Source organism: Patiria miniata, unplaced genomic scaffold, assembly GCF_015706575.1.
Source record: "Patiria miniata isolate m_02_andy unplaced genomic scaffold, ASM1570657v1 HiC_scaffold_1, whole genome shotgun sequence".
In the NCBI taxonomy this organism is placed as follows: Eukaryota; Metazoa; Echinodermata; class Asteroidea; order Valvatida; family Asterinidae; genus Patiria; species Patiria miniata.
In genome coordinates, this window is record NW_024037047.1 from 33,609,503 (window position 1) to 33,626,226 (window position 16,724).

Consider the following 16,724-nt stretch of genomic DNA (forward strand, 5'->3'; position numbering starts at 1 on the left):
ACAAGTACTCGTACTCGGAGACATGTCCTTGTACTCGGAGGTACAAGTACTCGTACTCGTTCTTGTACTCGGCAACCTAAGTACTTGGCAGTACTCGGTACTCGGAAAAAAGTACTCGACTACAACATTGTCATTTTACAATTGCAAATGGAATATGAGCCTTACACAAAATACAACACTATAATGTTAACCAACTGTAAAGTTTTACGTTTAAAAAATACCGTGTTGATTTTCTTGGCCTTCAAATTCTGGCTGCCATGTGTCATATCTGTGCCAGTGTGGTTGTCAAAGAGAAGCCACTCGATGGTTCGTATACCACTGTGAATGTCATATGTCCTGAATTCAACACTGTGGAAAAATGAAAAGAAAATAGCCCTCAGAAAAAAATGAGGTTCTGGTTTATTTTTAATAAGGTGCTTTTCTATGCAACCTATATAGGTAACTAGGGTCCCTCATACCTACATGGCTCCTATCAGAAGGTTCACATGTGAAAAAAGGGTCCAATCATTTCAACTCAGGAATATTAGAAAACGTATTGCTTCATTTGCATCGGCTCATCAAGGAAAATTTGAAAGCTTGTAAATCTAAGCAGAGCTGTGCATATATTTTTAAACATTTTTCGGGCGTAATTTTTTTCCGTATGTTGTTAGGTATAGCTTTATCAATCACAGATCATCTTAGCATCACCTAATGAATAACATAGAATTCCTACCTCATCTTATCCAGATCCTCTGAATTATGAACGGCTAGATTCACCTCCCCGTCCCGTACCAGCCAGAAGTCTTCAATCACAGGCGGGGATGAATCAGCATGAACCAACACACTGTCCCTCACAAAGTGACCAGCCAAATCCCTGGCCTCCACCCAGAACCGAATGGAATCACCATCCACTAGGGTCAGGTCATAGGTCGCCTGTGTGTCTGTGCCTTCACTACTCCAGTGGTCCGAGTTGTTGTCACTCACTTTGACAGTGGTTCTGCCACCGCTGTGGTCGATGTCATGTACGACGCGGAATTCTGTCACACCGAGGGAGTTAGGGATGGCTGCACGGCCACGTTTCCCAAAGTTCTGGTCATAATCTAGGAAAATGTAGTCAGGTGTAGCATTTTTTACTGCATAAGCTAGAAGCCCTCGAATACTATAAGCAGGAACACCACCCCCACTCAACCTCCTCAAGTGCAACAGGAGGTGACAAAAAAAAACAGACAAGGGCAAGATTTGAACCAGCAACTTCTAGAAAACCTCAGCATCACATTATATGATGATGAGCTACTGTACTGTGTCATGTATGTTTCTCAATTTGGGCAATTCACAATGCAGTGCGCCACCAAGAGTTTGCCATGGAGAGTCCTTTTTTTCAAATTTATGGTCAACAAAACACATCTCATTAGAATAAATGCCAGCAGACAACTTGAATTAAATTGTTATAGATTGGGGTATGGCAATCTGCCGTCTAACAAACAAACATCACATTGATATAAAAAGAAAAGAAAATAACAAACAGATACTCGAATCATACGCTTACGAAAATACAGACCGGAAAAACAAACAATTTCAAATGTCCCGTGCTGCGAATTTTCGAGCATCTCCCACAATGCACGGGGAAAAATAAACTCTCCATGAAAAACTCTTGGTGGCACACTGCATTAATTGTGAATCGCCCGAATTGGCAAACAACTTGGTTCAATTAAATAAACAAAATTACTAAATTACCTTGTCATCATCAGTTTCCCTCACCATTTCAATGATTAATATTTCAAAAATGTCAAGTACAATTTCTACGTTTACCAACTACCATCGAAGCTAAATGTGATAAACTCACTAGAATCGATGGTACCAGCATCATAGGAGCCAATTGGTTTCAACAATCCTTGGTTGAGATGATATAGATTAATAAATCGGTTCGTCCAATCAAGCTGCACGGATGTCATCCCTCCGCTTGAGTCTAGACTGGTCATCCACTCGTAGTTGGTTTCTGCAGTCGCGGAGACAACGCGCAGAGAGGAATCATCCTGAAGGGTGACATCTTGTGGATCGTCATCAAAGAACACAAAGCGTCTGCTGAGTCCGACATTGCCCGTATTGTCAACAACACTCAGGACGATGGAGTACACACCTGTACAGATGTAGAGGAAAAGATACAGCTCGTCTTATATTCTTCTTTACAAGGTGTATTGAAAGTGTTGGAAATTGAACAGAACAAATTTATAAATTTGGACTTGTTTTGACTTTTGGATTGAAAAGTTTTTATTTTTTGACCTAAAAGGTATTTATGAATGAATGGTTCGTTTCGGGTAATTATCAGCATCCAAACTCCAAGCTATCTTAAACATAGTGTTTTAAACTGGCCAGGCACACAATATTCTGTTAACACATTTTTTGAAAGAGGCTTAATACAAAATAACCCTTCCAAATGCAATTCGTTGTGAAAAAAAGTACAAGGTACATTTTGAAAGGTACAAGGTACATTCTTGGGGAGTGTGTGGCCTAGTGGTTAGGGTTCGTGACTCATGATCAGAGGGTCAGGGATTCGAATCCAGCCGCTGGTCATATATTGTGTCCTTGGGCAAGGCACTTCACCCCAACTTGCCCCTCTCCACCCAGGAGTATAAATGGGTACCGGCATTAGCTGGGGAGTAACCTGCGATGGACTAGCATCCCATCCAGGGGGAGTAGAAATATTCTCAGTCGTTTCATGCTACTGAAACCGGAGATAAACGCCGGCCTGATGAGCCACATTGGCTCGGGACAGACTTTACTTTACATTTTGAAACATAAAAATTTACAAGATTTGCTCAAATGAACTTGAATTTTATTATTTGTCAAGGATTTGAAAATATGGTAACAAGGTATGATATGATAACAAATTTAACGCTCGATTTGCAAAAAGACTTAACGTACCAACATGGGGCAAAGTGATGCTCTGACTAGAGTCGGTCACTCCACTATAAACGGCTGGACTGTCAAAGACTTCCGTCATCTTAATGCCATGACTACCAGATAGCTGGCGTACTTGCAGCTCGTACTCCTTGATGCCAGCGAGACTGTCTGCCCAGCCTTGCCAGGTGACAATTATCTCTGCCTGTGAAGAACATGAAACCAAACAATTATTCATTAATGCCTAAGACAGTTTACCCATTCCCATTGGTCAAGAGCCTGTCACGTGGCCGGTCTTAAAGATAGTTGGGTGGGAAGACGGGGGTATCGTGCACTCTTGGAAATCAACTTCTAATCAACGTCTCTCTAGATCGGAAAAACATTCTTGGTTTTTCCAGCATCTTCAAGCCCAAAACATGAAACAAGTCAGTTTAACAATATCTGCTATAACATTCTAACCCCCAAAATCCACTTACTACTGAAAATTGCAGCAAGAGCAAATGTTGTACATTCCCTTTCAGTGTCTTGCCCAAGGGCATAAACACCATGTTCCTAGCTGGCAGGCTTTGAACCCACGTACCATTGTACAAAAACACCGTAACCACTGGAACTTAGCATTCTACATTTGAATGGTAACTTACAAAGTAACGTGCTAATAGAGATTATAACACCTCACCCACAGATTCTGTGTCTTGATTGGCCGAGAGCGAGTCACATGATACTTTTTATTTTTTCTATCTTTCTGTGCACGGCCAAAAGTACTATACCCGTAGCAACCAAAGTACTTTACCATTAGCAACCAAAGTACTATTTCCACGGCACGGTATTTGTGTGCAAATACATGCTGGTCTGCGCGTTGCGCGTTTTGTTCCAAAGAGAGCGCGCCAAAGAGTTGGGTTCAAACATTTCGCGAAGGGGAGGTTTGGAAGAGAGAAATACATTTTCCACCTATTTTGTATTGAAATTGAAGTTTATTTCAACTGTGTTCAGATTTAAATAATTTAAAATATTAAAACCAAGCAGAATCTGTGGGTGAAGTGTTATAAAACAAATATTGAATGCTTTATCGCGTGGTGAAGTAAAACTAGCCTGCCTCGGTGATCCATGGAGCATTCTATTTTCCCTCAGCTTCGCCTCGGGAAAATAGAATGTCCATGGATCACCTCGGGAGGCTAGTTTTACTACACCACTCGAAGCATTCAATATTTGTATACTGGAAAAGAGCACTCTTTGGAAACTAAAGTTATAGAATGACCCATATACATCAATATATATCCAATTGTATTTTCCTATTTTCAAGAGCAATTTTATGTTTACAATAAAAACCATGATCAAAATTCATAAGGCATATGCTTAGTGGATTGTGGGTTTGTGTGGTCTAGCGGTGGAGCACAGGATTCATAATCGTGAGGTTGTTGGTTCGAGCCACGCCGTGGCCATGCGTGTTGTGCCCTTGATGAGTATAAGGCGCTTTACCTCAATTACTCCTCTCAACCCAGGTGTTAATTGGTACCGGCATTATTTAATGCTGGGAAGGCAACAAACTCGCTGTGGAGGTGTGGCAATCCCCCCCCCCCCCCCCAACAGCGGCATACGAGTCTGGCCCAATCGCTAACGAAAGAGAGATGGGCACTCCGTTCCTCTTAACACAGGTTCGTCCACTTTACTTTAGTGGATTATGTACTTGAGCGAAGACATTGAAGCTGGATTTGACCCCTGATCTGCTGAACACCATATGTGGCTGGCGCTCGACCAAAATAGGCCTTAGACCTAATGACGTCACGCTTTGTTTACGTCGTGCGCTTTCCTATGAGAACGAGGTGGTGACAATTGGCTGGCGTCCCCACCTGGCTCCCATAGAATAGCGCACATGTAAACAAAGCGTGATGTCATTAGGTCTCAAGACTATTGAGCTATCAGCCCTAGGGTGGCAGTCTCCCAGTTCAAATCTTTGAGTCTTTGATCAAAGGTGCTTAGTTTAGATAAGGTGTGGAGCGCTGTGGTTTAATGGTTATGGTGGTCGACTCACGTGCCGTTGTACGTGGGTTCGAACCCTGGCTGGGAACATGGTGCTTGTGTTCTTGGTAAAGACACTTTACTACAATTGCCTCACTCCACCCATGATATTTGTGGTACCTGTCAAGGTAGAGACCAGAATGTGTTGATCTCAAGCTGCTGCACAAAGTGGTCTCATGGCCTGATGAACAGTGGTAATAATTAGTGTGAAGCACACTTTGAGACCTTTGGTATTAGGCGCTATAAACACCACATTAGTATTACATTATTATTATGCCATAAACCCATCATGCCTGATAGCCATTCAGGATTTAGATTATGTTTGGTCCACACTAACCTGTGATGTAACATCATTCCCTGCATACAGCATGGTGGTTCTACATCCACTGCCAACATCCACACAGTGGTAGGGGTCAACAAAGTCAAAGGTGAAAGTTGAATAGCCGGAGGTTGTCCTTCTAGTGTAGTACCGTGTGATGATGCTGTTTGAATTGTCCCTGTTGTAGAGTTTCATGTACCCGCCACTTGTGGAATATACATCATACCTCAGGCTGTAATATACAAATGAAGAAATATAAACAAACACACATACTACAGACATGAAAATATAACAATCTGAAGAAAACAGCTGCCACCATGCTGCCACCATTTCAGTCATGTTCCCTGTATCCAATAACAGTACTGAATGATAATGTTTTTGTGCAAAAAGGAATGTTTCCTTCCAGCCTCGCTTTGGTTACATTGATCTGAATGGGAAAAATCAAATGGCTGCAACATGATAATGGTCTATTGAAACTGATTCTATATACCACTGCAATGTTGTCATTTGAACCACGGAGCAAGGAACTGAAGGAGTCAGAACTCGATCCCCTACTTCAAAGTGATTATGATCGTCAACGCGCTTGAAAGCAACAATAGAAAGCACCTGGCGGCCAGCTGACTCAGTTGCTCACTACCCTATTGAGATCCGTGCTCACTAAAGCTAGAAGAAAGAGTTTGCATTGCGTTGTGGATAGCACTATCATATTATACACAGGTGCAGTTGTCATACATCGCCAAAAATGAATGATTTTGAAAGTGTCTGTTCAGAGTTGGCTAATACTGGCCCACAATGTGGTCAATATAACTGAAACAATCATTTCATGACAAACAAAATATGCTCTATATCCCTTCCGTCGGAAACCTTAGGAAATTTCCCAAAATGTCATATTTCATGAATGATGTATTGCCAATAAAAAAATCAAAAAGACATGATAACTTATCGGGAAATAACAGGAACAGAACAGCGCATTCAAGGGCCAACAACTGCACATCGAGAACTTGATTTCATTACTCACATCTAACAACTGCGCAGTTGTGAAAATCTAAAAACGTGATTATAGGGAGGTTGTTGGTTACTAAATGAAAAGGCGGTGACGATCATCGTGTTCAAAGGCCGCTTGCAGTCTCGCAATGAATGGTCCAGGATTGCGGTCACAGTGCTGTAGCTATGGACATTCCCGAGGGATTGGAATGTTAATGGTCAAAAATGTAAATCGCGGAAGAGTTCTAACTCCTATTCCTTGCTCCATGTTTGAACAAAGTAATTCTTGTATATTCTGAAACAATCTAAACTGTCCTAATCATGTATAATATCTTTCTGAACAAAATTATTTCTACAGGCTGGAGAATTTGATAATAATTAATGCAACTGATAAACCTGTATGTATTAAAGCATTACAAAAATGTGTTTCAAATTTTGCAGCTAACGAAATTTGCTGAGTCCTTACACTCAAATTATCAAAAAAAATTGGATTTTTCAAGATACATTGTATTCTCTTACCCCAACGATTTGTCCTAAACCTCTTTACTTCAAAGGTTATTTTCATGCAACTTTTTATCTAAAACATGTGAATGTTGCTATAAACATCACAGCACAGGCAAAAATGTGTTATTAAGTAAAATGTTTGGCATTCTGATCACACTACGTGTTTCTAATGGGCTTACACATCTCCTGTAGCTGGTGTCCAGGAGTTGTAGTTCAAGTTGAATGTCACTTGACAGGATACCAGGTATGTTGCCGGATTGTTTCGATTGAAAGAATTCCCAGTTGTCGACGTTGTACAAGCCTGAGAGCCCACTGAATATATCACACGGTTACCCCCTAATGCATGAAAAAAATCACAAAGGTCAAAAAACTAATATTTACATCACCCTGAAGCAAATTCATCTATGAATAGGTTAACTGTGGCACCCCTGCTAAATGCATCAGATTCAAACCAGCCAACCGATCCCATCAGCTCGGTGGTCGAGTGGTAAGACATCTGCACTACAAAGCAGGAGGTCGTGGGTTCGAGTCCCATCCGAGTGATTTTTTCCAACTTTCACTCGGGAGGTAACACATTTGAATATACAGTGTTTATACGTAGGTGAATGGCAAAAACCTAATATTGATTTTTATACAACACCTGAATAAATCCCCGTCATCTGATTGGTGGATCATTGATGACATGTTTTTGAATTATTCGTCCCAATGCACAGCGCGTGCGGCGCGCAGCGCAGCGCACAGTGCAATGGAAGTTTCATTGCATGTTGAATAGAACTTCCATTGCACGGTGTCACCGCTGCTGGCAGTGGCGCTGTTTTAAATCGAGATTACTTGAATATGATGGTTCTCAACCTGTTGAACAGTTTGCATAAATTAAATATGATGAACTTCCTTGTCAAACTTTCAAACAGTTTTTAACCTGAATAAATTGGCTATTAAAAGTCAACCAATCAGATGACAAGGATTTATTCAGGTGTTATATAAAAAAAATAATGAATATTTCACGTTCGTGCAATAGAAAGGATAATTTCATTCGGTGACAGATGAAATGTTCCATTCCACTCGGCTTCGCCTCGTGGAATGGAACATTTCATCTGTCACCTCATGAAATTATTCTTACCATTGCACTCACAAACATTCATTATTTGTATAAAATCACAATATTATTTTCTGGTATTGATTAAAGATAAAATATTAACCTTATTAAAATGTGAAGGTTGTACAAAATATGATTTCCGTGTGGCCTAAACAATAGCTTGTAAATTTATTCATATACATGTAGGAATGTTTGGTTCAAAAACATAACTAAAGAAAGACTGAAGGGAATACGAAGAGTACATGCCTGCCCTGCCCCCCCCCCCCCCCCCCCCCCCGATTAAGAGAAGAAAACCTTTATTGTCTATTTGAAGCTGACCATGATCAGTACCCATTCATTCCACCCCCTCCAACAAATACCCTACTGCAAAACTGGACCCTAGATATGCCACTTTGTTGACTCTGCAAATATGGGGAGTAATGAGTCAAAAGAAGGCACATGTACTTAATGGGTGTCTCTGGGTGTGTCGCTTTCGATCTGAATCGGATTTTTAAGCTCTGGCAACAGAGCTTCTACCAGTCACTCGGGTTTCGGTTGGTCGGTCCCCCCAAAAAGTGACCAAAAACGAACCCCCAAACTCACCCACAAACCTGTAAGTACCAAACTGTAACTGTCCAAAACAGCAAACAAAAGACATTAAATACTTGCCGAAACTTTTGGTAACAATTTGTTACATTATATTGTTTATGAACTTTTCTGATTAGAGGCAAGATACTTGTGGTAATGTTATAGTCACATGGTTTTTTTGTGCGCTTCGAACTTCGAAAATTTTAAAGGGGGCTTCTACCTGTGACTATACATCACCCCTGCCTCTGGCCCTGTGTCAGTTTAATGAGTCTCCAGGGGATATAGACCTTTGCATTATGAAGGTTACTATTATTTTGCATTGTGACTTTCAACAAAATGGGAATTAAATCCTCATTTCAAAAAGCGCAATCAGGACCAAGTGAGTAATTGTATCAATTCATGCAAGACTTTCATGCAAGAGGGCCAGAGCTTATTGTGCTGTCGCACTTGTTTGATGGAGAATTGTAACTTGACTTACGATTCACAGCAGCGGTCACTCTAGCCCATACAACACCAAACCGAATGCTTTGAATGTATGGATGTCCACCGCCACTATAGGCTGGTAGTCCCGTAGGCTGGTAAGAACTTTTCCAGTTGGCTCTGATGCTTGTGAAGTCTCGTACGTTGGTGTAGACAGTGTCTGTACTGCCCTGGACAGAGGGAGATTCCCTAGTTGTTGTCCCGTTGACCAAAGTGGCACGGTGCTCTGATAAGACTGGTGCTTGACTGCTGCCCACTGCAAGACAAGAGTTAGGCTGTGGCTATGGCTATATGTAGCAATAATGCAGGGGTCTAGGGGAAGTGGATTCAGCTGCTTGACATAGGCACCTGTATGATTGATAAGACTGGTGCTTGACTACTGCCCATTGCAGGGAAAGATTAAGGCTGTGGCTATGGCTACATGTAGCAAGAATGCAGGGGTCTTGGGAAGTGATTTCAGCTGCTTGCCATAGGCACCTGTATGATTGATAATAGACTGGTGCTTGACTGCTGCCCACTGCAAGACAAGAGTTAGGCTGTGGCTATGGCTATATGTAGCAATAATTCAAGGGTCTAGGGGAAGTGGATTCAGCTGCTTGCCATAGGCACCTGTATGATTGATAGGTCCGGTGCTTGACTACTGCCCAATGCAAGACAAGAGTTTAATAGGCTGTGGCTATGGCTACATGTAGCAAGAATGCAGGGGTCTAGGGGAAGTGGATTCAGCTGCTCGCCATAGGCACCTGAATGATTGATAGGTCTGGTGCTTGACCAGTGCAAGTATTCAACGCAGATGATAATGCAATGGGATCCGTTCACATTGCCCCTCAACCACAAGAATGGGAGAGTGCCAAAACTGGTAGAGAACTCAATGCCGATGATAAACTGATGCTCACACGAAGCCCTGCCTTTGTGTACATTTGGAATACAATCAATCATGCGTGCTTTGCAATATACACACAAACCAGCGTGTTCTATGTGGTGTGTCCACAGACACAAACACATAGCCTGATTGCCAGGTCCTATTCGAAACTACACGCACATACCGTGATCTGCGCAGTGCCCAACTAAAATCCAAACTATGGGCAAATTAATTCACCTCTTGGTATAGGGATCTTACACACAGTTGAACTATTTCAGTAAAAAAAATCCATGAAGTTATTTTTCAATTGTAAAAAAAATCCCTTGTGTACTAAGTATGATTGAGATAGATTAAAATACAATAAGCTGCACAACTTTTTAATGCACACTGTGAGTAAAACAACCCTTTTTTAACTCAACAATTTATTATGTTCCGTATGTAAATGTACATGTATGTATTGTACTAAATGTGTATTAGCATTGAACGTGCGTTGCATCAACAAACGTTTTGCCCATACTTTGTCAAATCACAGTTTTACGCGCACGACTGGCGGTCTTTGCGTTTATATGTCTGTGGGTGTGTCCCATCAAAAGTGGCAACAAAGAATCTTCATGATCTTCTATTTTTGTCCATAAAATAACAGCAAAGTGTTCTTCACTTTCTGCTGCACAGTACATTCTTGGGTCTCTTGTATGACAGTTACATATTTCCTTGGCCCAGATATAAAGAAATGACTTCAAGACTGTCTTTGAAAGGAAATTGAAGGAGATTGAACTTGGGGAGTCAGGTTGTTTCAAGAGTGTTACTTTCCTCACCTTCCACCGCTGTGACCCGGGTTCGAATCCCGCCCGGGCCAATATGTAGATTGGGTTTTCAGTCCTACATGATTCCGTGGGTTTTCCCCAGAATATTCTTCTGGGCTTTTCTTCCTACCTCTAAAACTGTAATTTCTTCTCATTCACTTCTCTCTACAGGTTTCTTCAGGCCTTCGAGCCTACAGTGCCTAGGGCGCTATTTGGGGAATCCTTGGTTTCAGTACCAGAAGTAGTAAATACAAAATAAATCAAACAAATAAATAAAAGTGAGACAGGATTTTATTGCTAGACACGATCTCACCTCCATACCAGTTATTATTAACCTCTACTGATTTCTCACTCACATGTTCTGCAGTCAGTTCCTGAGAAGCCACTGCTGCATCTGCACTGGCCGTTTGTGCAGGATCCTGGGAAGCAGGCATTGCTGTTACTCCTCCATGAACATTGCTCTGACAAATAGTCATTAAGACAAGAGAAATAATTGATATACAGGCTCTAAAAATTATGCACACACCATGTTCTTAATATTGTAACGAAAATAACAGTCATGATTAATTTCCAGTAATCACGCTTTATTCGTCACTCTGATAAAATGCAGGTTCTTTTCTCATACCTTAATTGATAGGACTTGTGTAAGATAAGAAATAAGTTCCCAGTCAACAACTAGTATTTCATTGAGAAGAATTGCCAATACAGTTGGCCACGTATTGATAATAGGGCCTATGATAAACTAATGGTAGAGTAACTGTTAAATGAAATGACTTACCAGTACACAAGTTTAAAAAGCTCTCTAGGTCAAGACGTTAGGGTTATCGTGATTAATGGGTTATGACCAATCAAGCATTGCAAGAGACATTTATATTGATGCGCTGGCTCCTTGCACTATGTACGCGCCCAAACGCTGCAAAAGACAAGCCCAGTCAGGGCTCGGTGTTCACATCGTGACTGGTTCTGGCCCGGTGAGGAACTTCCCCTAGAATAAGGAGCGCGTCTTACTCAACGTTCGATTGCAATGCACACTGGTGCTCTACCTCATCGTTAGAGAGGCATTCGATTGTAAGCATCAGGCACAGCCTGTGCTGACAACCATTATTGTTCTTTGAAGAACGGCACGATCTCTCCATGAAGTCAGAATTCTTGTCTAGTCTCTAGTCATTTAGTACTTGAACCAGTAATTTCACACCCATTACAATATTCAAAAGCTCATTAATTGTTCGTGCAAATCTCATTCAGTGGACCAGCTTTATTCCCGATCAAGCTTTAGTCCCAGTTTCCAACTGGCTAGTACATGTAATGCTTGTCTGGTTTGTTTCGAATATTCTATATTCAACTGAATCCAAGTTCAACTGTATAAAAATACACAGCCCTTAGAGAAGCAAATAATGTCCCCCATACCCCAATCCCCTCTCTACTACAGCCACCTATGGTTGACATACATACTTATGCATTGTCTCATGTCATCACTCTTCTTATAGGCTGATCCACGCGCTGAGCCATAGTCACCATCACATCGGTAACATTTCTGGTTTGAAGATGTGCTGCAGAACACTTCAAGGCAATTTGCGATAGCTGTACATCCTATGAACACCAAAAAAAGAATTGTGATCCTGAATCATCCAGACATGCACCCAAGTCTGATGCAATAATAATAATAATAATAATACAGGCTCTAAAAATGATGCACACACCATGTTCTTAATATTGTAACGAAAATAACAGTCATGATTAATTTCCAGTAATCACGCTTTATTCTTCACTCTGATAAAATGCAGGTTCTTTTCTCATACCTTAATTGATAGGACTTGTGTAAGATAAGAAATAAGTTCCCAGTCAACAACTAGTATTCCATTGAGAAGAATTGCCAATACAGTTGGGCATGTATTGATAATGGGGCCTATGAATAACTGTTTTAAACTGAAATGACTTACACAACTTTAATAAGCTTTCTAGGTCAAGACGCTAGGATTATTGTGATTAAGATTAATATTTGGCGCAGTGGTTTATGACTAATCAGAGCACTGCAAGAGACATTTTGTTATGATGCGCTAGCTCCTTGCACCGATAGCAGGTTATTTCCCTGTACGCGCCCGAACGATACAAAAAATGAGCCCATGCAGTCAGGGATCGCTGTTCACATCGTGACTGGTTCTGGCCCGGTCTAGAATAAGGAGCGCGTCTTACTCAACGTTCGATTGCAATGCACACTGGTGCTCTACCTCATTGTTAGAGAGGCATTCGATTGTAAGCATCAGGCACAGCGTGTGCCGACAACCATTATTGTTCTTTGAAGAACGGCACGATCTCTCCATGAAGTCAGAATTCTTGTCTAGTCTCTAGTCATTTAGTACTTGAACCAGTAATTTCACGCCCATTACAATATTCAAAAGCTCATTGTTTGTGCAAATCTCATTCAGTGGACCAGCTTTATTCTCGATCAAGCTTTATTCCCAGTTTCTGGTCTGTTTCAAATATTCTATATTCAACTGAATCCAAGTTCAACTGTATAAAAATGCACAGCCCTTAGAGGAGCAAATAATGTTCCCCATACCCCAATTCTCTCTCTACTACAGCCACCTATGGTTGACATACATACTTATGCATTGTCTCTTGTCATCACTCATGCCATAGTCACCATCACATCGGTCACATTTCTGGTCAGAAGACGTGCTGCAGAACACTTCAAGGCAATTTGAAATAGCTGTACATCCTATGAACACCAAAAATAAGAATTGTGTTCCTGAATCATCGAGACGTGCACCCAAGTCTGATGCAATGGGTGAGATTTTATTCAAGATGGAGTGATTAAACAGGGTAAGGCCAGCGGCGTAGCCAGAGAGGGAGGGGCATATAGAATGCCCCCCCCCCCACCAAAACATGTTGCCCCCTCCCAGTCCGCCCACCCACTGACAACTTGTTAGCCTACATTAGTGACCATGGTTACGGGTTTATTCCGGATGCCGTGACTCAGGAAAAGGTCATCAGCGTAGCCAAGGGGGAGGGGGCCCGTAGGGGTCGTGCAACCCCACCCCCTCGCAGTCCACAAATTTTCTTTTCCCAAACTACATATCCACAAACATGGTTGTTTAGCGCCCTCTACAATACTTTTATGATACGTACGCAGGTATATAATTTTTTTCCAGGGTTTGGAGAGCAGTGCGATAGGGTCATGATGTTGCACCGCGAGATTGTGGGTTCGAGTCGCACATCAAGGCCCCAATTCACCCCCATTCGCTGCGATCGCACGCGAAGGGTTTTTGTACTTGATTTCAATTTACTGTCCAGTTAAGAGTGCCTTTACTGTCCAGTTAAGAGTGGCTTACCCAATGACGCAACTAAGGCCGGTAGCTGGACCCGAACCCCTTACCCTCTGATCATGAGTCACGAACCCTAACCGCTAGGCCGCACTTCCCCTCTTTAGGCACTCTTTAAACTTGACAGTAACTTGAAATCGACTTGATTTCAATTTACAATCAAGTACACATTTTTCAGATATTAAAAAAACACACTTTGTTTTCAAATCTTGAATCCATTTATGGCTTATTTGGCTAGAGGAGATTTGTATGCCCTTGAGTTGAGAGACTAAAGCTCAAAACTGGTACTTGTTCTGCCTCAAGGATATCGAATCTTACAGTTACGAGGCTAATTTTCATTGGGTTTGAACAAGGGGGTTCTAATTTAAATGATACTGAAGCTAGATATAAAACCAAACCCTGAGTAGGAGTAAGCTAAGGTTTGGGAAATATTAAGCTATGGTTTTAGTGATCAACACACCACATATTGCGGAGTGCTGTGGCCTTGTGGTTATTAAAGGGCATTGGATTTGTGGTCTGCGGGTACAGCTGGCTGTGGGTTCGAGTCCAGCCTGGGGTCATGGTGCGTGTTCCCTTGAGCAAGCCACTTTGCCACTCATTGCTTCTCTCCACCCAGGAGTAAATGGGTGCCTGTGAGGGCAGAGATGGTTATTGTGATTGAATTAGCTTCCTTGCGCCTAACAGGCTGCACTGAGCTGTATACTCCCCAGGGAGCTGAGATGGTATTTGGAATGTTTCATGGGCCCAATGAGCAGGGGTAATAATGACGTAGCACCTTGAGCACAAGTCCTGGTGGAAACGTGCACCTTATATATATATATATATACCCACTCATTTTATTATTATTAAGGGAATAAATGTGTGCTCCTGAGGTTTTTATCACTCTGTTTAAGACCGCTTAGAGTCTGGGTGCTGATAATTACCCGAGCCGTGTGCTGATAATTACCCGAGCCGGAGGCGAGGGTAATTATCAGCGCCCAGACTCTAAGCGGTCTTAAACAGAGTGATAAATACCGACCGAGCACATATTTATTCCCATTCATAAATACCTTTTCGGTAAAAAAATGTCAAATAATTCGTTCAAAAAATCCCAATTTTGTTCAACAAGTTTACTTCATGCTTTTTGAAACGTCCCTCTAGCAAAATAATGGAGTGTTCAGCTGGCGAGTAAGATGTAAGCAACCCTTTTATGGAGATTGACGCGCGCGTAGCATGTTCTGCCCGATGTTTTACAGAACGCACCTGGGGCGTTGCGTTTTGAATTTAGAACTATAAAATTCTGACTCGCTGGTAGTGTTGCGCATGCCTACGTGAGGATTGTGAACGTTCAACCAATGAAACGGTAAGAGGCACTGGATTTTTAGGAGTCCACATTTTATTGTGACACTGGAAAAGTGTTTAAGACCAGCTGGCCATGTCTTTATCATCCGTTTAAGACCGGCCACGTGACGGGCTCTCGACCAATAGGAGTAGCTACACTGTCTGAGGTATTTATGAATACATATTTAAACTGACTTAACCAAAGTGAGATAGTTGGCTGGCTACTTCAATTCCCTGAATGATCATGTTGAATCCTCTCAGCATGGCTGTCAGAGATTTGCTGTTCATTAGGCCTATCCGTTGAGAAAAAGAGTCTGATGTCAGTAGTCTATGATCAAAATATTCAAGTTATATCAAGAAGTCTTTCTGTCATAACAACTTACGATTACATCGTGGAGAGTAGAAGCCTCGGTTACAGTTGCTGCAGTAGTCAGGACGTGTGCAATCCCCTCCATTGGGACACGAATCAGTATGGCCAAAACAAATGGCTTGGTAAGAAATGAGAAAACAAATCAATGAATGCATGATACTTACAGGCATAATTGATTTGATGAACATTTGTGTGTGAGCTTGGTTGGTTACTTGGAAGGACTTCCACAAGGGAGCATAACTAGGAGGCCAGAAACACAAACCCCCTTCTCTTAGCGATAAGTGTTACTGGATTCTTTTACGTGTGTTAGGCTTACAACACACGGGACCTCCGGCTTAACATCCCATCTGAAGGACGAAGCAATAATGGTTAAGTGCCTTGCTTAAGGGCAAAAGTGTCCGGGCCCGGGCTCGAACCCGCCTCACTGTTGCCTAGCTGAAACACCAGAACATGAGTCCAGTGCTCTTAACCACTAGGCCATATGACACTCCAGAGCTGTTTAAAGCTAAAGCATATAATATAACACTAGTCCGATAATTTTGGACTCTCAATTCTGTGTAATGAGAGTCCCAAAACTTAAGGTATTGAAAACATGCAATACCAGAAAACAGACTGGCACCTGAAACAACCAGACCAACAGCGCTGCATCAATCAACCATGCCAACAGAATTTAAGAAACATTTGGCATGAACCGAGAACAAGTCTCAATTTACTACACATTTCTCCTCAGTCAGCCACCAGACTAATGTCACTGAATGAAGAAGTTGGTCTTTTCAAACAATTGGACCATGGTCGGACCTGTACCAGTCTAGTCTTTAGCCTCATTTTGAAATCACTTGACTTCCCTCTCATGTGCAAAATATTGAAGAAAAATCTCCTTAATTCAAACATTGAATTGAGTCTGCAAACTTGGTTGGTGAAATACTGAGGACCTTTCCTTTGCCCAGTGGAATTTTTTGGAGAAATTTGCTGGCTAATGTGAGTAAAGTTGGCCTAATTTAGTTTTGCACATTTCAGAGCACTCCAGAGCCCTGTCTGTAATAACACCTGAGGCAATTAAATTAGAAAAAAACCCAAAATTTTCTAAAAAACTTGGTCAAAACAGTCAACTTACGGGTTGTGCAGCCACTTGATGTACTTCCAGTCCATCCTGTGCAACACCGATAGCAGGTTCTATCCCTGTATGATAGGAATAATCCTGAA

General features: G+C 41.7%; 1 protein-coding gene across 1 annotated transcript in view; it reads right to left on the reverse strand.

Annotated features, from left to right (window-relative positions):
• Nucleotides 1-16,724, reverse strand: part of LOC119729025 — a 57,585-nt gene extending 40,861 nt beyond the window's left edge. Inside the window, 11 exon segments of the mRNA XM_038201514.1 lie at nt 222-348; nt 713-1,079; nt 1,823-2,116; nt 2,902-3,082; nt 5,231-5,444; nt 6,880-7,036; nt 8,842-9,099; nt 10,865-10,969; nt 11,961-12,098; nt 15,535-15,639; nt 16,636-16,724. Coding sequence (XP_038057442.1) covers nt 222-348; nt 713-1,079; nt 1,823-2,116; nt 2,902-3,082; nt 5,231-5,444; nt 6,880-7,036; nt 8,842-9,099; nt 10,865-10,969; nt 11,961-11,976 — 1,719 coding nt within the window. The 5' untranslated portion in view covers nt 11,977-12,098; nt 15,535-15,639; nt 16,636-16,724.